Source organism: Phyllostomus discolor, chromosome 1 (assembly GCF_004126475.2).
Source record: "Phyllostomus discolor isolate MPI-MPIP mPhyDis1 chromosome 1, mPhyDis1.pri.v3, whole genome shotgun sequence".
Lineage (NCBI taxonomy): Eukaryota > Metazoa > Chordata > Mammalia > Chiroptera > Phyllostomidae > Phyllostomus > Phyllostomus discolor.
This window is the reverse complement of record NC_040903.2, coordinates 116,467,866-116,491,364: the sequence shown is the minus strand read 5'-3', so window position 1 is coordinate 116,491,364 and position 23,499 is coordinate 116,467,866. Positions and strand designations below refer to the sequence as shown.

At 35.3% G+C, this 23,499-nt stretch overlaps 1 protein-coding gene across 1 annotated transcript in view; it reads left to right on the top strand.

Annotated features, from left to right (window-relative positions):
* Positions 1-23,499, top strand: part of ARIH1 (ariadne RBR E3 ubiquitin protein ligase 1) — a 144,601-nt gene that overhangs the window by 83,512 nt on the left and 37,590 nt on the right. The window contains exon 3 of the mRNA XM_028505890.2: positions 22,305-22,449. Within this exon, the coding sequence (XP_028361691.1) occupies positions 22,305-22,449 (145 nt within the window). The remainder of the gene's footprint in view (positions 1-22,304; positions 22,450-23,499) is intronic.

The window sequence follows — 23,499 nt, the reverse complement described above, 5'->3', positions numbered from 1 at the left end:
TTAAACATCACTCAGAAACATCAGAATTTGAGTTGAATGCAAGTGTAACAACCACAGAATTAAAGAAACCATATCCATCCAGAGTGGTAGGATGTGTGGAGACATAGAAAAGGCTAGTCCAACATCTTGTGTGGTGGATAAAAATTCAGAAGGGATATCTTGGAAGTGAAGAGTCCGAGCCCCGCACCAGGCCTCTCAGCCAAGGTTTCCAGTGACAGGAGGATAAGCCCCCATAACTTATGACTGCAAAAACCAGCAGGGATTGGGCCGATGGAAGAAACTTCTGGAATCCCAAGCAGTTCTTTGGGATAAAGAACTGTTTGGGATACATGGACTTGCTAAGTGGACTTGGGCCCAGCACTAGCAGCAGCCAGCCTGGATTCACAGCTTGGTTTTGTTTGGCAATCTAAAGCCCAACACATACAGCTCAGATTGCTTTATAGCTCAAGCAGGTTGGCCCTGGGAAAACACAGGTCAGAGTTGCCCTTGGTCTGCACCACCCAGGAAACTACAGGCGCTGTGCACCCAGTGGACAACTACAGACTGTGTCAGAGCACCAACGTTGCTGATTATCCATGGCAGGTAGAGGTTTGTGGTCAGTGGTCACACTTCCAGCTGACTGGCCTGAGTAAATTCCTCCCATTGATCTGCCAACAGCAGTCAAGGCTCAACTACAAGAGGAGGGTGTACACCTTGAGTACTCGGCATAGGTGATAAGGGGATGCTGTGCCACTGGATCCTACAGGACACCTACTACATTAGGCCACATTACCAAGATGGGGAGTCATAGCAGGTCTACCTCATACATAGAAACAAACACAGAGAGGATTCAAAAATGAGGAGACAAAGAAAAATGGGCCCAAATAAAAGAACAGATCAAAATTCCTAAAAAGAGCTCAACAAAATGGAGATAAGCAATCTGTCCAATATAGAGTTCAAAACAGTGGTTATAAGGATGCTCGAGAAACTTAGTGAGGACCTCAACAGCATAAAAAAGATCCAGTCAGAAATGAAGGATACACTAATTGAAATAAAAAAACAATTTACAGGGAAATAATAGTATAGTGGATAAAGCTGAGAATGAAATCAATGATTTGTAATATAAGGAAACAAAAATCCAATCAATCAGAACAATAAGAAGGAAAATGAACCCCCAAAAATGAGAATATTGTAAGGAGCTTCTGGGACAACTTTAAGCAATTCAGCGTTCACATCATAGGGGTATCAGAAGGAGAAAAGAAAGAGTAAGGAATTGGAAATCTTATTGAAAAAATTATAAAACTTTCCTAATTTGGTGAAGAAACAGACATGCAAATATAGCAAGCATAGAGAGTCCCAAACAATATGGTTGGAAATAGCCCCACTCCAAGATCATAATTAAAATATTAAAGCTTAAAGATAAAGCAAGAATCTTAAAAGCGGCAAGCGAAAAGCAGTTAGTTACCTACAGGGGCGTTCCCATAAGACTGTCAGGTGATTTCTCAAAAGAAACTTTGCAGGCCAAAAGAGACTGACAAGAAATATTTAAAGTCATGAAAAGCAGGGACCTACAGCCAAGATTGTCCTAACTGCAAAGCTATCATTTTAGAGTCAAAGGGCAGATAAAGAGTTTCCCAGACAAGAAAAAGCTAAAGGAGTTCATCATCACCAAGTATTATTGGATGAAATTCTGAAGGGACTTTGTTATTTAAGAAATTGAAGGTCAAACCTATGAACAATAGAATGACAAAAATACATATCAGTCATTGCATCTAAAAAACAGAGAAAGCAAACAAGAACAGAGACAGAATCATGGATACAGAGAGTGTTTTGATGGTTGACATATGGGAGCGGGTATAGGGGAATGGGCGAAGAGGTGAAGGGAGTAAGTAGTACACACTGGTAGTTACAGAATAGCCATGGAGATGTATAGTACAGTATAGGAAATGGAGTAGCTAAGGAACCTATATGCATGACCCATGGACAAGAACAGTGGTGGTGGGGGGATTGGTGAGTGGACAGGGGCAAATGGAGGAAAATTGCGAAAACTGCAATAGCATAACCGATAAAATACAATTTAAAAATTTTCTTAGATTGTATTATTACAGCTGTCATCAGCATACAGTGAGAAAACTTAAATTGGTAAATTTTTGGCTATTTTAATATTGAAGATAGAAGAAGATATGCAACATTTTCAGCATACTGTGCTTTGTTATTTTACGAAAGGTAAAAATGTAAGTGAAATGCAAAAAAGAATTGATGGTGCCACTAATCGAACTTCTCAAAAGTGGTTTGCCATGTTCCTTGGTACTATTGACATTCTGACCAAATAATTATTTCCTGTTGGGCTCTACTCACTAGAAGCTACCAGTGAGAGAGAGCCAACATACTGAAATGTCCAGATCAATAAAGTTATTGGTCAATAGGTGAAAAATGTGTCTTATTTTACAGGAAAAAACTAAACACTTTTCCCAACCCAATACTTAATTGAATTGAAAACCTAGTAGGATTTCTCCTAAGAATGGAAGAAGAGGTCACCATTGGGGGTAAAACTCATCTAGAGCATTTACTACTTTAACACGTTAATTCAAGAGAAACCAAAAGATAATCAAAGTAAGTGTCAGTAATGCATTTAATATATTCTGCATTTATCCATGATTTAGAAAAAAAGAATTTTTAGTAAACTAAGAAGATAATTTCTCAACTGAGTAAAGGGTATCGACTATATTCCACAGCAAAATTATACTTAATGTTGAAACATTAGAAGCATGCCCATTAAAATAAAAAAGGAGGAGAAATTTTATGTGGATAGTATAATCATATACCTAGGGTACCTGAGAGAATCAACCAATAAACTATTAAAGTGAGAAGTATAGGAAAATACCAATGCACATGCCCTCCCTATTGCTCTTACCCCACCCCCCATTAAATACCCTTGGAAAATGAAAAGAAACATGGAATAAAAGGGGACTTGCCTTGGCTGGGTGCCTCAGTTGATTGGAATATAGTCCCATGTAGCAAAAGGCTGTGGATTTGATCACAGTTAGGGTGCATGTCTACGTTTCAGGTTCCATCCCCAGTTGACATGTGTATGGGAGGCAGCTGGTTGATGTCCCCTCTCTATCCCCCAGAATCAATTGATATGTCTTTGGGTGAGGATTTTTTTAAAAAAGAAGAAAGGAGGCCTAAGTTTTGGTGACACTGTACATATCCCAATTCTTGAGTATAGAAATGATATAAAAATAAAATGAAGTATAGAAATCTTGTAAATGCTTCAGTGCCAGGAATCACAACAAAAGGTATACAGTTTGCCCAACAAATTTTGTTATGTAGCACGCAAAGAAAAAAGTCTTACTTCTTACCCACTTGGTAATACAGAATGTATTCAAGTATTGCTTCTGTTTATTTTGATATATTTAAAAGATAAATCTCATCTAGTCACAATTGTAAAGTAGTTTAGATTTTGTCCCCTCTATGTTTTTTGTTAATTTCCATATGTCAGGCATATCAATATATGGTATTTTAATTTTACACATTAGAGAGCCATTGGCCCTCCCCTGGAGGGAGTTGTTCCTGGTCCAGTGAGGACAATAGAGGGGTAAATAAATTCCTGCCAATAATTCCTTTTATGTGCCTCCATACTTCTGGTCCACAGTTTACATAGTCATTGTGATCCTAAATATAACTGATTTGTTGTTTTTAAAAATAAATTTTGGGGTAGGTAGGAAGATTAGGGGCTGGTGGAGAAGGGGCCATTTGAATTTTTTGGTCTCTTATGTCTCATAGCAGCTCTCCAGGCTTTTGCCATTTTCATTCTTACCCAGCCTTTTGCTTTTTTACTCTGTAGATCAATTTCTCTTCAGTTTTACAAATTAAATAGAATTTTCTTCACTTATTAGATTCTTCCCATGCTCCTTCAGATTAAGCAGAACAGAGCAAGTCAGAAATTAGAACTGCAGCAATGATTATATATCTGACCTACATTTTAAGACCAGCCTTTACATTTGAGTTTTGATCCTATCATAATTTTTGTGGGATGTTTCTATTATTTCTTTTTCTTTCTTTAATAAAATTTTATTTATTTTTAGAGAGAGAGGAAGGGAGGGAGAAAGAAAGGGAGAGAAACATTAATGTGTGGTTGCCTCTTGCACACTCCCTCCTGGGGACCTGGGCCCACAGCCCGTGCATGTGCCCTGACTGGGAATTGAACTGGTGACCCTTTAGTTCTCAGGCCAGCACTCAATCCACTGAGCCACACCAGCCAGGGCTGTTTCACACCAGACAGATGAAATATGATTATTTCACCTGTCATATTTTGAACACTTTCCTTTCCTGGTATATCAGTCAGGATTTTTAGTTGTAGACAAATTTTATGGGGTTGAGTGAAAAGACTTTAAAGATGGAGAATCCGCCATGTATGCTCTGCAGCTAGCAAAATACCAAAATCACAGTGTCAGACTGTTTTAGTGGAAGCACTGTTGCTCCTGCCATTGGGCATGTGACTGACACCATGACTAATAATTCTGTCTCAGCCTCTGAAAATTGAATACCTCCTTACCACTTCGGTAGAGTTAATTCCTCACTGGACTGTCTTCAAGTACTATGCTTTTCATAAATTGTAGGTCACCCTGCTCCTGCTAGGCATGAATCCTCCCAGCAGGGAAAGTGAGTTGTCCCTTTTTCCCTTCTTTTTTTCAGTAAGACTCAAAAAAATCTAACTCTGTCTAGTCTTTCTAGCAATTTTTTTTTTGGTAAAGATTTTATTTATTTACTTTTAGGAAGGGAGGGAGAAAGAGGGAGAGAAATCAATGTGTAGTTGCCTCTCACTGGCAACCTGGCCCACAACTGAGGCATGTGCCCTGACTGGGAATCAAGCTGGCGACCCTTTAGTTCACAGGCTGGCGCTTAATCCACTGAGGCACACTGACCAGGGCTGCCTTCCTAGCATTTTATCTTTGTATCTTTATTTCTGTTCTCATATTACACTTTAGTAGTAGAAAACTTTTAAGGTGATCACCAAATTCATTTTTGTGTCACCTCAACTTTGGAAATGTTTCCTTTGTCTGACACAGGGCTTCTTTTCTATCAATGTAGGGAGTACCTTTGGAATTGTACTGTCATTGGCCTATGCCTGTCATACGTTGTTTATTAAGGTCCTTTTTTCTAATTATTCTTCAAACCCTAATTTAAGGTTACTTCTAATGTGGCTTCTCTTTATTTCTCAAGGTTATACTCATTCCTTTGAATCTTATTATGTACTGTTTGATTTGCTATTTCACTATTTATATTAAGTTCAGCCATTTCTAGGTTATCTTTTCTGTAATAGAACTTTTATTGAAATCACATAACATGGTTATAAATTAGATTTTGGTTTGGCAAGAGTTAGAGACAAAACTCCCCCATGTACCCCCCGACCCCCCAAATCTAGCTGTTCATGTTGGAAACAAGTAAAAAGTCAGTATCTTCTCTCTTGCAAGTCAGATTTCTTTTTGTATGGGCCTACTTCAATAAATTTTTAAAACTCAGTTGATAATATATAAGGCGAGTGTTACTGACTTAACCAGCATATTAAAGATGAGGGGAAATATAGTTGGTCAGTGACTCACTACTTTTAATAGACAGGTGTTATCAAAGAATGTTGAAGATTGATTTCAATCTTTCACAGACTATGTTGCAAATAGCTTTTCATTTTTAATTCTGAAGCATTAATACCCATTTAACAAATAGGTCTAGAGTTAGTACTTAGTACTTGTGTGTTGTTACGATAGTATGGAGCTTTTCTTGCCACGTTAGTAATATATTGTTTTACAGATTAACTTCTTAGATGTGCAAGTAAATTCGATTGACATAAAGATGGCTTTTGTGACAGCACTCATCACTTATTCTTCTACAGTATAGTTGTTGTTTTTTTCTGTTTAAACAATTCAGGCATTATTGGGGAGCAGTGTATGGAAAGTGGCAAATAAATGTATCTTCATTATGCTAAAGTGGTTAAGAACATGGGATCTCTGTTCCACAAGTTGTTAGCTGTTTGAACATGGAGTAATATGCTCTGTTAGTTACCTCATGTGAAGTAATTTTTATTTTATCCATTCTGTTTTCTCTGGTCTCCCTACTTTTTCAATACTGTATAAATTGCAGGAATGTTTTTAAATATCAGCTATGTATAAAACATTGAGGAGAGGTTTGATGATGAGATACACAAAACAATGTATCATACACAATTTCTACTCCCCAAGGTACTTGAAGATAAAGCTTTAATGGAGTATATTAAATGTTATTTCTGACTGAAATGGTTAAGGATTTATGAATAAGATGGCATTTGATTGGACGCAACAGGGCAGAGAGATATGAAAATTGGGCGTTTCAGGTTAGAAAACAAATGATGTGGAAGTTTAAGGAACATGTTGAATGGTAATGAGACTTAGAGTGGCTGGAATACATGAAGAATAGAGGGGAAATGATTGAACATGTTTAATGGGAAGCATGTTATGGAAGACCTTGAATTCTAAGCATATGAATTTGGACTTTGTCCTTGTTAAGTGGAAAGCCATTGAAGGTAGCTTTATGGAGAAATGTGATGTAAGAGCAATGATGATTGGAGGGGGAATCCCAATCTAGTAACAATATGAGCTGAGTGGAAGCAGGAAGACTAATTGAAAAAAGTATCTTAATAATCCAGGTTTTTAAAATTTGTTAGCCTGGCTTAGGATGATGATAACTAATTAAATGCAGAGTGTAGATGGGAGAGATGTGAAGTTAGAGATTTAACAAAGAGAAAATACAGGAGACAATGAGAAAGCTTCTCATAATTTGGACCATTCCATGCACTAAATAGATGGAATATTGGAACATATTTTTAAAAATAAAGACATGAAAGAACTAGTCAAATAGGAATTGCAGGATTAAGGCCTAAGAGAATCTGGAAATCGAAAGTAATGGGCCAAGCATTCTACTCTGCTTTGCCCTGGAAATACATGCTTATCCAGAAGAGACTAAGCAGTGATTTATTTATTTCTTATTTTGTAGACCCTTTGGTTAGTGGGAAGAAAAATTGGAGCCCTGTGCCCATCAGGAGTGAGAATTAGGTAAACCAGTTAGCTCTTCTAAAGACTGAAGATAGTATTTTTGTTATTAGGTGGCCCAGAAAACCTCAAGCCTTGAATTTGGATTAAGATGGTCACACACTCGAATGTATCTAGGTACTTGACAGAAGCGAATGTATATCTTTTCTAGGGAAGAACATTAAGGCCTCAAATTATTTTCTCAAATTAGTTTCTTTTCTTTTTTTTTAAGATTTTATTTATTTTTAGAGAGGAAGGGAGGGAGAGAGAGAGAGAGAGAGAGAGAAACATCAATGTGCGGTTGCTGGGGGCCATGGCCTGCAACCCAGGCATGTGCCCTGACCTGGAATCGAACCTGCGACACTTTGGTTCGCAGCCCGAGCTCAATCCACTGAGCTATGCCAGCCAGGGCTTCAAATTAGTTTCTAATTAAAACATAATAACTTGAGAGTCTAGCTGTTAGAATTACCAGACATGGTCTGAAATAGGTATGCTATCAGCGGGAAACTAGAAAGTGTGAGCTGTCATACAGATTTGGGGAGGGGGACAATTTCCATAACTTAACAAAATAGGCACAATCAGTGAATTAATTTTACAGTATATTGGACAGCTAAGAGAGGTTTATTGTATTAGAAGAGCAAACACCATCCCAAATTAAGTATGTACACTAAAAGGTAGAAAATACACAGAAGTTAAAAAATAAAGAGGACCCAACAAGATGATTTCATTGCATGTTAGGAGAGAATGAGGCAGAGACAATATTTGAAGAATATAATGGCTGATGATTTCCCAGATTGATAAAAGACAAAAATGCCACAAATTCAAGAAGCTGAACAGTTCCCATGCATTATAATAAATACGATTTTGTTGATCTTAAGCTGTGGTTTTTCACACTTTGATATGTATGAAGTCTGAATGCATCTTTCAATTAGTGACCACTTGTAGTCGAACAGGATTGAAATTTTAACTTGGGAAAAATTGTTTTACAAGAAATCCACATTTTAAATCATATTAAAACTACAAAATGAACAAAAATAAAGATACAGAGAAAACTTGAAAGCCAATAGGATACAAGAGATTACTTTCAGAGTGAAAGTATATGTGTATATATAATGATGTATATAGAGAAAAAATAGAATATATTATATTCTGGAGAGTGGCTGATTCCTCAACAGCAACAGTGGATGTAGTAGCTGGATTATACCTTAATAGGTTGAGGGAAAATAAACACAAGCCTAGAGTACTGTGTTCATGGAAAATGTACTTACAAACGGTGCTATCTTTTAATTAATATAAGTGGCTTTATGTTGTACTTGGCCTTGGTACTACTAACAGTGTTAACTGATGTTTCAAATGTCCAGAATTATTTAAGCAAGTATTAGGGTATTATTGGGAGAGCAGGGCAGATGTTAAAGGCAGAGTAAGTTGTGCTTAATAAGATGGAGTTTATAACCTTAAATGAATATATATGGAAAGTAATGAACTAAGACTTAATCTTAGAGTCTCAGTTAATGAGCTAGATGTGTCAAGATAGAAGAAGAGCTACAAAATAAATGCAGAGAAAATACAAGAAGAGATAACAGAGCAGAATTTAATAAAATAAAAAGTAAGTATATAGTAGAGGGGGCCATCAAGAAGCCAAAATATTTTTTTATACTGATAACATTGACATACTGGTGAGATTAGAAGGAAGGCACAAATAACTAGGATCAGGGATATGGGGGAGGTCATTTTGAATCCTGCAGATATTTTTTTTAAAACTTATGCAACATTGTAGATAACTGTCAGAATTTGAAGTTTTAAATGAAATGGATAAATTCTTAGAAATTTGCAATTTACTAAACTTGATAATAGAAATAGAAAAATCTGTATAAGGCTATAACTATAAAGTGAAATATTTCTATTTAAAAAATTGACTTCTGGTCAAGATGGAGGCATAGATAAATACACTTTGCCTCCTCTCACAATCAAAAGGACAGCAAGTTTAAAAACAATAAATAGCCAGAATTGCCAGAAAATCTAACTGTATGGAAATCAGACAACCAAGGATTATAGGAGAAACGTTAACTCAGACTGGTAGTAGGGGCAGAGATGGGCAGCCAGCAAGGTGGACTGGGCGACCCCACATTTGTGTGCGGATAAACAGGCATAACAGGAGAGTGAAACCATGCAACCCAGGGCTCCAGCATGGGAAATAAAGCCTCAAGACCTCTAGCTGTAAAAACCTGTGGGGGTAGTGGTAGTGGAAGAAACTCCCAGCATCACAGGAGAGTTCATTGGAGAGACCCAGAAGGTAATAGAATGTACTAAAGCCACCCACCCAGGAATCTGCACCAGAAGGGCCCAATTTGCTTGCGGATAGCGGGGGAAGTAACTGAAAGCTGGCTGAGAGCAGAGCAGGAGGCATTCCCTCTCAGACCTCACAGCACCACAAATCAGCCACATGGGTTGCCCCACCCTGGCAAATACCTAAGGCTCCGCTCCTTGCTATGTAAGAAACATAACGAGACAAATATGGTTATAACGAAAGAACAGATCAAAACTCCAAAAATAGAACTAAGTGATGAGATAGCTAACCTATCAGATGCACAGTTCAAAACACTAGTAATCAAGTGCTCATAGTAATGCTTGAGTATGGTCACCAAATAGAGTAAAAAGTGAAGGCTATGCAAAGTGAAATAAAGGAAAATACACAGGGAACCAACAATAAAGGGAAGGAAACCAGGACTCAAATCAATGATTTGCAACAGAAGGAACAAATAAAAAACCAACCAGAATAGAATGAAGAAACAAGAATTAAAAAAAGTGAGGAGAGGCTTAGGAACCTCTGGGACAACTTTAAACATTCGAACATCTGAATCATAGGTTTCGGGGCGGGCAGGTGGGTGGACGAGTAGAAGGAGAAAAGGAAGAGCAAGAAATTGAAAACATAATGAAGGAGAACTTCCCCAATCTGGCTAAGGAAATAGACTTCCAGCAAGTCTAGGAAGCTCAGTCCCAAAGAAGTTGGACCCAAGAAGGAACACACCAAAGCACATCATAATTAGATTACCTAGGATTATAAAAAAAGGAGAAGCAACAAGAGAAAAGGAGACAGTTATCTACAAAGGAGTTCCCATAAGACTGTCAGCTGATTTCTCAAGAGAGACCTTGCAGGTAAGAAAGGGCTGGAAAGAAGTAGTCAAAGTCATGAAGGCAAGGTCCTACAATCTAGATTACTCTGTACAGTAAAGCTATCATTTAGAATGGAAGGGCAGATAAAGTGCTTCCCAGATAAGGTCAGATTAAAGGAGTTCATCATCACCAAGCCCTTATTACATGAAATGTTAAAGGGGCTTACTAAGAAAAAGAAGATGATCAGAACTAAGAACAGTAAAATGACAATAAACTCACAACTATCAGCAGCTAAACCTAAAAAAAAAAAAGGCCAAAACTAAGCAAACAACTAGAACAGGAACAGAACCACAGAAATGGAGATCACATGGTGGGTTATCAGTGGACAAGGTGGTGGGGGGCAATGGGGGAAGAGGTACAGGGAATAAGAAGCATAAATAGGTACAAAATAGACCGGGGGAGGTTAAGAATAGTGTGGGAAATGGAGAAGCCAAAGAATTTATTTGTACCATCCATCAACATGAACTAAAATGAGGAAATGCTGGTTGGAGGGGGTGTGCAGTACAGAGGGGAATAAAGGGGAGAAAAATGGGACAACTGTAATAGCATAATCAATAAAATATACTTTAAAAAAGTGTTGAGTCCAGATTGGTTTACTGGAAAGTTCTACCAACCTTTAATGAGATAGTAACCCTAGCCTTACAGTCTCTAATCTTAATATTCTTTTAGAAAATGGTAAAAGAGGATCCCCCACTTGTATGAAGCTTATTATAACCTTGATACCAAAACTCAAATAAAAATTACATAGATACAATGGAAGAAAAACCTAAAATATTGGCAGGTTGAATTCAGTGATACAAAGAAAGAATAACACAGCATGGCCAACTCAGATTTATCCCTGGAATGCTTGATTGATTTAGCCTGAAACTCTTCAGTATTATTGGTCACTTAAACGAATTCATGAAAAAAACATTTGAGTAGAGTCAAAGGAGAGTAAGTTACTGAAAATCAGTGGCTATTCATGATTTTAAGAAGAAATCATTAACAAAGGAGGCACAAAAGATAATTTTGTAATGTGATCTAAAAAACGTCCATAGGAAATATTACAGCTTAGGCTGAAATGTTGAAGATTTCCCTTTTATATGGAGTTCAAGATGTGAACATCATAGTAAAGATGACCTTAGTCAGTAGTATACCAAAAAGGGAAAATAAAGGAGTCCACAGGTACGTTTTTAAAATAAATGATGTTAGAAAGAAATATAAAAATCTTTTTTTCTCTCTCAGCATTTACATGTCTATATGCCCAACAGAAAAATAGGCTTGTCTAACTTGAGAGAGTCATATACCATAAGCATGTTCACAGCAGAATTATTCATAATAGCTCCAATGTACTAATAACCAAAATATCTACAGATAGATAATTATGGTATATTTATATAATATCTATTCAGCATCCCCCCCAAAAGCATGTTAACTAGAGCTATAAGTACATAGGTGAATCTTAAAAACCATATTGAAAGATTAAAAATCATAATATATGGTTCTGCTAGTATGAAATTCATAAAAAAGCAAAAGTAAGCTTTATTGCTTAAGGATGCATAGTTAGGTGGTAAAACTGTAAATAAAAATATGATGGTGATTATCTCTTGGGGAAAGAGTAGCTTCTTACTGAGAAGGGATATACTAGCAGTGTTCTTGTCCTGGATTGTGGTTATACACATGTGTTTGCTTAATAATAATATGTGAGCTGCTGATTTATGTTTATGAACTTTTCTAAGATTGTGTTATTTCACAATAAAAATAATTTTAAACTACACAGACTCAAGAAAAGGAACAACTTCAAAATGTAAGGTTCAGCCTGTGTTTTGACATGTAGGATTAGTAGTGACTTTGGTATCTTGCAAGTAGATCATAACATTTTGCCAAGACAGTTTCTTTGCTGTTTGCTAGGCTCTAGTATCACATCTCTCCTAAACTTAACTTTGATCATGTCAATTCATTTTATCAACATTTACCACCTTTGTGTTACTCCTACCCTATTGAAGGTGTACTATCTAACTTTTGAAATCCTTACATACTTTTGCTGCATTTTGTATGTCTGTACATATTCCTTTACACTCTTGGGATGCCCTTGGCACTTCAGCCCCCAGTCTCAAGAGCAGTATCTTTTCCACAGATTCAGAGTATAATCATATTTCATTCTGGGGTTGTGCTCACAGACATTATGTACAAGTCTGTACATCATATTCAGCTTGTGTGACACCCTCTGGATCTCTTTATTCTCTGAATTCTTATCACATTTACTGTTTTATTTTGACTTACTGAAGTGAGTTGCATTTTCTATTATTTCCCTAGCATTTTCCTCCCATGTGTTGCATGCTTAGCGTATCATACTGCAAGTAGCTATCCCTCTCTTTCCTTGAAAGCAATTAATATTGCCACTAACTAGCACAATTTCCACATACTCCATTATTCTGTGAGGGAACTATGTAAAAATGGATCTTAATTATAAACTGCCTTGTATTTTGATTGCTTATTCTTAGTTTTAACATGGCTAGATTAAATATACTTTAAGGCTCTGAGCCTTTACAACCTGAGGACATCCACTAAATATATTGAAACATCATTATTAAAAGAATAAAAGGATGCTTCCATTTATGAACTTGAAGAAACCATTTTTTCTCTTTAATTGGAATCAGATCCACTATTAGGTGAATCCAACAAACAAGTAGTTTGTATCATTTTATTTACTAAGTGTGCTACTCATCTGTGGGAAAAATACCACTGAGCAGAGCAGGAGGTGTAGACTTCCTTTGCATGCACATATTTGGACAGAGGGTATAGAAGCCACTCTTAATTTTCTTTGAAGTAAAAAATAATATTGGTTCTTGTTATTTTGGGGACTGTAGTCTCTGGAGGAAATAAAAGCTTTGGAGTTTCTCCATGGGGCAGGGGGATGAACATTTGTAAATAAGTTACAAGTTTTGGACACTGTACACTTGTTGAAGTTCCAGGGACTTCAGGTTAGAAGAATTCAGTAAAATGAGGTAATTATAATCAAGCCGTAGAACATGGGCAACTACCATTGGAAGTGACGCACGTGTCTTTAAGTGTGGCTGAAACACCTATGGAACTAGTATTTGTGTTTTCTGGAGACCCTAGTATGGAGCTTCTTCTCTCTTATGAAGGAAATAGTCATTATCTTCTTAAAATTTGTAGCGTAGTTTCAGGTTTACATTGAAAGTTCATATGAAATAAAATCTTACTCTTCAAAACAACCTTTTGATTAGCAAAATGTTGATCATGCTTGAAGCTGGATTGTAGGTAAGTGTATAGGAGTTCACTATACTGTTCTTGAGAGGGTCAAAAGAACAGTATGTGTACCGCTGGCCCTATGGGTTCATGAGTTTTGTATCCATGATTCAACCACATGTGGGTTGAAATATTTTTAAAAAAACATGTTATGTTGCTCATGTGTGCTGTGTAGTTAGACCTATGATGGCTGCATATGTGGCAACTATTTTTCTTGTCATTATTTACTGAACAATACAGTATAACAACTCTTTCTATTGCATTTACATTGTATTAGGTATTATAAAGGATTTAAAGTATACAAGAGGATGTGTGTAGGTTATGTGAAAATGGACCATTTTATATGTGGGACCTGAGTGTCTGGGGATTTTGGTATCCATGGAAGGTCCTGGAATCAGTCCCCCCCCCCCCCCACACACACACAAATACACAAATAGTAATGGATGACTATGTTTAAATTTTTCTGTACTAAATGTGTGTCGGGGATTTTATGGAAGATGGTATAATTTTACTAATTCAAGTCTAGAAGGAGTTATCATCATACTTCCGTTTCACTGTGGTTGGTTTTTTTATACATTTGCTTTCATCATGGCTCAGAACCAAAAAGGATAAAGTATGAAGAGACAAACAAATGGCAGAAGGTTTCTCAAATTATGCCGTAAGATTTTTGTACTGCAACTTGAAAGTAGTAGTATTTAGTAGCTTCTTTGTCCAAGTCTCTTGCTTTAAAAGCTCAGGAGATTTTTTTTTTAAGGTTTTATTTCTTTTTAGAGAGAGGGTAAGGAAAGGAGAAAGAGAGGGAGAGAAACATCAATGTGTGGTTGCCTCTTACGTGTCCTTACTGGGGACCTGGCTCTCAACCCAGGCATGTGCCCTGACTAGGAATTGAACCCACAACCCTTTAGTTTGCAGGCCTGCACTCAGTCCACTGAGCTACAACAGTCAGGGCAAGAGATTTTATCATCATGCTGTTTTGTTTCTTTTTTTAAACTGGGTTCAGTTCTTCCCAATGAGGGAAAATTTTTGTGTCTATCACAAAAACTATTCTGCATTTTCTTAAAAACACGGGATCAGTATGTTTCCTTAGCTGTAAATCACATGTATACATTAATTAAACTAAAATATGAGATAAATTTATGTTTTAGATTAGCATTAAAAATCCTAAAACAAATTTTAATGATGATAAAAAGATGACTTAATTTATTTTTGGTTGAACCATAATAAACCACAATAAATTATTGATATTCCACTATTTTCATCTCTGTAAAAGTCAATTTAATTTTTTTATTTTTCAATTAAATTTTACATTTACTATTAGTTTCAGGTGTACAGCATAATGGTTCAACAGTCACATACTTTACAAAAGTTATTCCCTCAGTATTTCAAGTACCCACCTGGAACCAGTCATAGTTACTATAATATTATTGACTATATTCCCTATACTAAAACAAACATTCCCATGTCTATTTTGTAATTAGCAATCTGTACGTATCAATCCCTTTACCTTTTTCACCCATTCCACCAACCTGCTCCTCTCTGGCAACAGTCAGTCTTATTTTCTGTATCTATGAGTCTGTTTCTGTTTTGTTTGTTTATATTGTTCTTTAGATTCTGCATATAAGTGAAATCATATGGTATTTGTCTTCTCTGACTTATTTTACTTAGCTTAAAACCATCTAGGTCCATCCATGCTGGTGCAAATAGTAAGGTTTTATTCTTTTTTGTGACCAAGTAATAATCCATTCTGTAGACATACTGCAGCCTTTTTACTCACTTGTCCATTGATAGGCACTTTGGTTGCTTCCATATCTGGACTATCGTAAGTAAACTTACACTGAACATGGGGGCATGTATATTCATTTAAATTAGTGTTTTAAGTTTCTTTGGATATATTGTATACCGAAAGGTAGAATCACTGCATCAAAAGGCAGTTTCACTTTTAATTTTTTGAGGACCCTCCATACTGTCCGTAGTGGCTGCACCACTACGGAATACGTATTCTGCATTCTCACCAACAGTACACAAGATTTTCCTTTTCTCCACATCCTCTGACACTTGTTTGTGGATTTGTTGATGGTAGCCATTCTTACAGGTGTGAGATGGTATGTCATTGTATTAATTTGCATTTCTCTGGTGGTTAGTTGCTTTAAGCAACTTTTCATCTGTTTATTGGCCATCTGTATGTCTTCTTTGGAGAATTGTTCTCTGCCCATTTTTTAATTTGATTGTTTTGAAGTGGTGGTGTATGTGTGAGTTTTATATAAATTTTGAATATTAACCTTTACCAAATATATCATTGGCAAATACCATCTCCCATTCAGTAGATTATCTTTGTTGATGGTTTTCTTTCTGTACAACACCTTTTTAGTTTAATGTAGTGCCATTAGTTTATTCTTTTGTTTTCATTGTTGGAGGAGATAATCAGAAAAAATACTGTTAAGAGAAATGTCAGAAGTTTTACTACCTATGTTTTCTTCAAGGAGTTTTAAGTCTTTGGTCCATTTTGAGAAAAACCCAAAACTTTTAAAAGTAAGTTCTAATAGCCTTGTATAAGTTCTTACTAAATTTATTTTAAGGAAGGCCAAAAATCTTTCTTAGGAAAAAAAAAGTATTTTCTATCCCTAAGTCCTTATTTTTAGTTCTGTGGAATTCTGTCGAGTTTATGCATATGCCAATCATCTTAAATAATAATTTTAGTCCTTCTTTTGAAAGAATTGGTTTAAAAACTACAAAGGATTTAGTAAATCTTGTAATTTGTATGAAAATTTACATTCTATTTCAGGAGCCCTTTTTAATTTTTTATCAAAGTAATGCATTTATAGTTTTTTCTTTTTTAGAGTCTAACAGTTTTACAAGGATTATATAAGTGAAAGGTAGTGCTTTAAACCCTGAATTTCAGTCTTCCTCCACAACAGAAAGAACAGCTTACTATTTCTTAATAACTTGCTTATACTGCCATCTATACTATGTCTACTAATTTCTTTCAATAAAATGAGGATTAAGCTGTGAAACTAATGTCTACATGTAAAGACTGGGGAAAATCCTTGTGTGTCTTCCATCATTCTATTTTGTGCTATTTTCAGATGGTCATTTTCATACCTTACCTGTTATTTTGTTCTAATTAATATGATGGCAGTTCTTATTCATTCATATGGTTTAAATCATTTAACTTGTTCCCTTGCTTCTCTGACATTTTCCCTTAAATATACCTTTTCCAAAAGTGGGAAAAAAATACATCAGTAGAAACAGGTTAATGGGGCCAAAGGATAGTTGAAATGACAGTTGCTGGGACAGATGTTGGTGTCACAGACCTCTTTTAGTGCTTTGTCAGAATAATAATTAAGGGATAGAATAATTGTTACTGTTTTGTTGTCTTTTGAAATTAAAGTCTGGTACCCATAAATGCCACATGAGAATAATAAAATAAAAATTACTTGGTCATTTAGAAGTAAAAGTATGTATATCTACATGTTTATACATTGTGATTATCTATCTATCTATCTACCTACCTACCTACCTATCATATATAAGGTATTAAAAATTTTTATGTATATGTGTGTTTTTGCTCTCTGTCAGGCTTAGAGCAATAGACTATTGACTTGTAATAGACTATTGACTTGTTATAAATATTTAATGGGAGCATTAAAGACCTATAAGGAGAATTGAACTCTGATACTGAAGAATACTCAGTAGAAAACCCCACTATATAACTTTAAATTAGCTTAACATTTTGGCTTTTCTGATTCTGTTATGAAAATAAGTACTTCAACAGTGGTCTTTCTATGAAGGATGAAGCCCTAGTGGCTTTTAAGATAAATTTCTGCCCCAAATAGTGTGGCTCAGTTTGTTGGGCATCCTATTACAAAGCAAAAAAGTCACCTATTCAGTTGGCAATCAGGGCACATGCCTGGGTTGTGGCCCATTCTCCTGTTGGGGCTTATGCAAGAGGCAACCAATTGATGTTTCTCTTTCTCCCTTTCTCCCTCTCTTTACTCCCTCCTCTAAAATTTTTTTTTTCTAATGGCAAAAGTAACTATTGATTTCCATGCAAATAGTGATTCTACAATCATTCAGAATTCAAAAAAAATAAATACTAGCTAGTGATGTACCATTTCAACCCGTTTTCCCTCCCTGCAAACATAGTTTCTAGACTATAACTGCTCATGCCTTGAAATTTAACTTATATTATTTGGTATATATATCTGCCTAGCAGTCAAAAAATGAAAAGTTCTAGATAGTCTTCATAGTTGGCTGATTAAATGCTAGTTTAACTATATCTCTATAAACATACTAACTGAACAGAAAGAGAAAAGAGGATTATCTCAGAGAGAAAAGAGGATTAATAATCTCTGCTGTGATGTGTAGGCCATCTGAGAACTAGGGTGAGGAAATTCTAATGGTGCCCATCCGCCACTGATTAATAGCTGGATTGAAGGACAAACCACAGTGTTATTTTTTTATTTTCATTAATATAGTTTTCTTAGAAGGATGGACAAGGGTTACAGGAAATGAGGGAAGCAGTGTCCCAGGATATGTTTTGCTGCTGTGGACCAAAGTCAGTGAAGCAGAGAAAAAAATGTGTTAGCTCTTTAAACAAGGTACTTGCTTGGACTGTAGTGTTTCACACTGAATCAGTCCAGTGTCTTTTCATTTTGGCCTGTTTTTCAGAAGCAAGGTTATACGTAAAAGCCAGCAAAGTAAAGGAACTTTCAAATAGTGATGAGGTAAACAATGTATGGAAAGTTAAGAATCCACTTAGGTTCTTGAGCATAGTAGTAGTCCTTAATAACACTATCGTAATTGAGAGGGATGGTGCTCCCTGTCTCTGAAGGACATTAAACAGAGACAATAAAAGATGAACTGATAAAACAGTACCGTGAAAAATAAGTTCACAGAACTTAAAAAAAAAAGATTGAAGGAAGAAGTAATAATCTCACAGAACCTAAAACCACATTGGCAACATCAAGAAATAGAGCGGATACTACAAAAAACAGAGACATGTAAGACAGGAAAAGGACAAAGAATTAGCAGATGGGAGACACAGAGGACAAATTAACAAAGACTGGGTTGGGTATAAATCAGCAGGATACAGTCTTAATAACTAAAGGATCTTGAAGTAATCAAGATCCGAATGGCATTTCAAAAGAGAGTTAAATGCTAAGATAGACTCTATGGAACTACTAAAAACGTCAAGAATGAAGAAAGAAACCTATGTATGTGCCAGTTGAAAAAGGATTTGAATTAAAGATGAAAATTATTTTGACCTCAGACTTCAATAACAGTAGGTACCACAAGAAAATGGATGCTGTCAACACAGAATATTGATAGGAGAACATGGTGGTGGGGGTAAAGGGGTTGGGCAAAGTGAACATTTGAGTACATTTAAACGTTTGAACTATGTCTGAGTAATTAAGATACTCAATATGTAATTAGTGATAAGTTATATAAAATTATAATCAACTGGGAAAAGGTCCAGGTAGTTTCATTCAAAACTCTAGGGTTAAGTGTATGGTCATTTACTACAAGGACAATCAGTGTATTATTTAAAGTTGACAAACCAAGAAATAGGTTTACGTATTGATTGTGTTATGTTTAATAAAAATACATTAGATTTCATTATCTTCCATATAACCATTACAGAGTCATTGATGGACAGATCATGTAGTAAAAATAAAAGCAAAACAAAAACAAAATTTTAAATGTTATATTTCTTGTAAAGTGGTACTTAACCTAATAAAGAAAAAAGATTTGTAGTATGTCTGGTAATATGAGTGGGTTTTAAACTCCCCATTCTGTTTATCAGGGCAGTATTTGAAAATTCTTTGGTAGCTTCTAGAATGGATCAAAAAGCTGTAAACTCCAGTATATACTGTCTTTAAGAAATATGTCTAAAGCAAAGGAATTCAGATTTATTGCTGTTATTTATCTTTAAGAAGTTACTCTCATTACTTTCTAAAAAGAAATTGAATGCTTATGTAATATTCTTCTAGACCTGACTATAACAATAATAAAACAGCTCCTATGAGGTTTACATTCTAGCAGAGAAAACTTAGAATAAATAGTGACTACAAAGTTAGTAATGTGTTGATAGAAGTACAAAGTACCAAGAAAATGTAACACTAGGGAACCTTACCTAATTGCAGGGCTGGGGGGTTAGGAGGAACTGTCAAAGAAGACTTATTGGAGGAAGTGAGATTTAAGCTGAGAACTAAAGGTAGAAGAAACACTTTGAGTAAAATTGTTAGCCATTTAGATTAAAATGAAATGTAATCCTTGCTTTAGTCCTTACTACACACAAAAAAATTCCATGTTGTGAATCAACAGTTTTAATAGAAACAGTTTAAAAGAAAGGTCTAAACCATGGATGAATTTTTATAGTCTTTGGGTATAGAAATCTTTTAAAGCTTGATATAAAATCCAGAAATCATAATGGGTCACAAGATAATTTACCTACATAAAAATTATAAGAGGCAATTAAACACCTTTAAAAAAGGTAGACAAGTTATAAACTGGGGAATGAAAGCAAACCATGAGACAAAGGGTTCTCTTCCTATTTACATACTGAACTCATAAAATAATAATATGATCTTTACAAAAAAATATGTTCAGCCTCACTAATAAAGAAATGCAAGTTAGCCCAGGCTGGCGTAGCTCAGTGGATTGAGCGCGGGCTGGGGGAACCAAAGTGTCCCAGGTTCAATTCCCAGCCAGGGTACATGCCTGGGTTGCAGGCCACAGCCCCTAGCAACCACACATTGATATTTCTCTCTCTCTCTGTCTCCCTCTCTTCCCTCTCTAAAAGTAATAAATAAATTAAATCTTTAAAAAAAAAAAAGAAATGCAAGTTAAGTCTATGTATGTTTTCCCCCATTAGATGGGCCAAGATTCTAATCTAGGGTTGTTTGTATGTGGGATAGCTGAATGTCCTTCAGTATAATGTTTAAGTAAATTATAGTACATGGAATTAAAGTACATAGTATATTACTATGGAATATTATGCAACAATGAAAAACAATGTGGACCAGTGTTCATTGACAAAGATACCTGTTAATATTGTTTAGTAAAGAAAGTAAGTTATAAATCTAGAATACAGCATTATTTTTACAAAATTATGGGCACATGTCTATTTTGCTATGTATGCATAGATTACTATCTAGAATGTTTACTAAATTATTAGGAGCCACTGATTTTGTATAGTCAAGTTTTCGATGACAGAAGTATGTCTTGACTTGTGAGCATGAGTATTTTTCTTTAAGGTGTTTAATTTGTTTGCCTGTTTATATTTAGTGTTAGCTTCATATGCTTTCTATTTAGATAAAATGAAGCATCTTAGGCTTTCTCAGAGATAAAATTTGTAGGAAAGCATTTGACATTCTGTTCTATATATATATATATTTTTTAAGATTATTGTTTTTTTAGAGAGAGGGGAACGGAGGGAGAAAGAGGAAGAGAAACATGGATGTGAGAGACATCAGTTGATTGCCTTTCCCTAACCGGGGATTGAACCCGCAACTCAGACATGTGCCCTGACTGGGAATTGAATTGGTGATCTTTTCACTTTGCAGGATGATGCCACACCAGTCAGTGCTGCTCCATATACTTTGATTAGTTGAATCATCAGGGACAACTTTAACTTTGTATGAGTTCCCCTTTTATAGTGTTGACATCTTGATTGATAACTTGATCATTTTATTCAAACATACTGTAGTCAAAGTATGTATTTATAAAAAGATATGTATTAGTCTTAGGAGAGTGTTCCTGTTTGAATGATTTCTTTTCTGGAGACATAGTAAGTTCTTTGACACAAAGCCTGAAAAGATCTTTATTAAAAATATTAGAAATCTCTTGAGTATTGATTTTTTTTAAACCTTAGAACTTTCTGTTTGTAAAAAACATTATAGTTATTGAAACCTAATTTTTACAAGTTAAAAAATATGACCAGATTTCACGTTAATAGTTTTGTTGGTTATATTGATACACAGATTGAAAGGTGGTGGTGGTCGTTTTTTGACCTATTGCATTCCCTTTAGAATATTAAGATATTAAGGAGAACAGAGATCATGTCTTGGCTGATTTAATGGGACATATTGTGCTAAGTATTTATCACCATCTTCTGTCCAGCCAGCTGTAGTTTACTTGAAACCCTGTAGGTAATACTGGGCGTGCCATGCTTCTTGATATCTTAAATAGTGAACTACCTCTGCATATTTAGATACGTGTTTTGTGAAAAGCTGATACATAGACTCTTTGATAGAGAAACATTTTAAGATATACTTCTTATTTTCTCTTCCTTTTTCTAGTAAATTGAAAAGTATTTCAATAAGTATTTAGAAAGCAAGTCTTTTGTAAAATGAGAGTCCTGTAAATAATTTCATTTTTAAAATTTGTGGGGGAGGCTGTGCTTGGTGGTGTACTTGCTAGTATATTTAAATTGGTATAATTAAGATTATTAATAAAATGATTTGTAAAAAATATAGCCTAGCCTTTTAAAATAAAATAGCATTACTTCTCATAAGGTACCACTAAAGATAGTACAACATTCATGCTTAAGTTTTAGTTGTAGTACTGTTAAAATACTAATAGCTTAACTTCCCAGGATAAATGCAAAGTAAGAAATACCAAATAGTAACAAAAACTCAGTCTGCTTTCATACTTACATACCTCCATTTGCTACAGTTTGTAGCCACATAGCTCATTTCCTCTGAGCAAAAAAGGTTATAATCTTGGTTTACTTTAATTTAGTCCATTGGTTTTCCCTGTAGAAAATCAGGTTTTTGGAGAGCTCTAACAGTGTGCTATTGCTGGGCTCTCATCCTTTCTGTTTAAATAATGCAGGTACTTTGATGGAAACCTGGAGAAGCTCTTTGCTGAGTGTCATGTAATTAATCCAAGTAAAAAGTCTCGAACACGCCAGATGAATACAAGGTCATCAGCACAGGATATGCCTTGTCAGATCTGCTACTTGAACTACCCTAACTCGGTGAGTATCTGGTAGTTTAAGGCTAGCACTGACTGTATTTCAGAGGGTAAATCAGCTTTTATAACTTAAAGAAAGATCTGGGAGTCTGGGATTGTATAAAGCAGTAACCTATTAATACATTAGGGATGAGGAAAGAAAGAAAAAGAATAAGACCCTGTTCTGGCCCCCTTCTCCCCCTTTGTTTTTTAAAGCAGCAATTTATCCAAGTTGTCATTGTACATCTAAATCTTTTCTGAACTTATTTTACGACCAATGAAGAATTGTGTAATAGATAGGCATGAGTGGAATTATTTTTCATTCAAATTAAAACAGATTTAAAACTAAGTTTTTAAAAAATATATATCCAGTCTTGGCCAAGTAGCTCAGTTGGTTAGAGCATCTTCCAGATATGCCCAAGGTTGTAGTTTTGATCCTCAGGCAGAGCACATACAAGAATCAACCAATGAATGCATAAATAAGTGGAACAATAAATAGATGTTTCTCTCTCTCTCTCTCTCTCTCCCCTTCTCCCTCCCTCTTTTCCTCCTTCACTGCCTCTCTCTCTTCTCTCAAATCAATCAATAAATAAGATAAATAAAATAAAATATATATCCAGAACAGGTATAAAATGTCTCTAATGCTATTTCACTAGGAGCTTTCATAACAAAAGATTTTCACTTATACAGATCCATTCTAATGGAGGTTCTTAAATAAAGCAAGGGATGACAGAAATGGAGCAGATACTAGGACTAAGTAATTGATGTTTCTAAGTAAAAATATGCTTAAAATCTGTTGAATTTAGATGATTTACTTTAGAGCATATAGTAATTTTAAACTTAAATAAACACAATCTTCCTATGAAGGTTGTACTTCATTAATAACCTTGGGAAAACAGTATTTGTGGCAAAAATATGTTTAGTTACTTGGAATTTACCTCTTAAGGTGTTTGAAGATATCTAAAAAAAATCACTTAATTTATAATAATTATAACTTTTGTTTATATTCTCTGCTTTAATAGAGAAGCATCTCTAATATTTATTGTATGGAGTTTTATATGTTTATCTCTGAGGA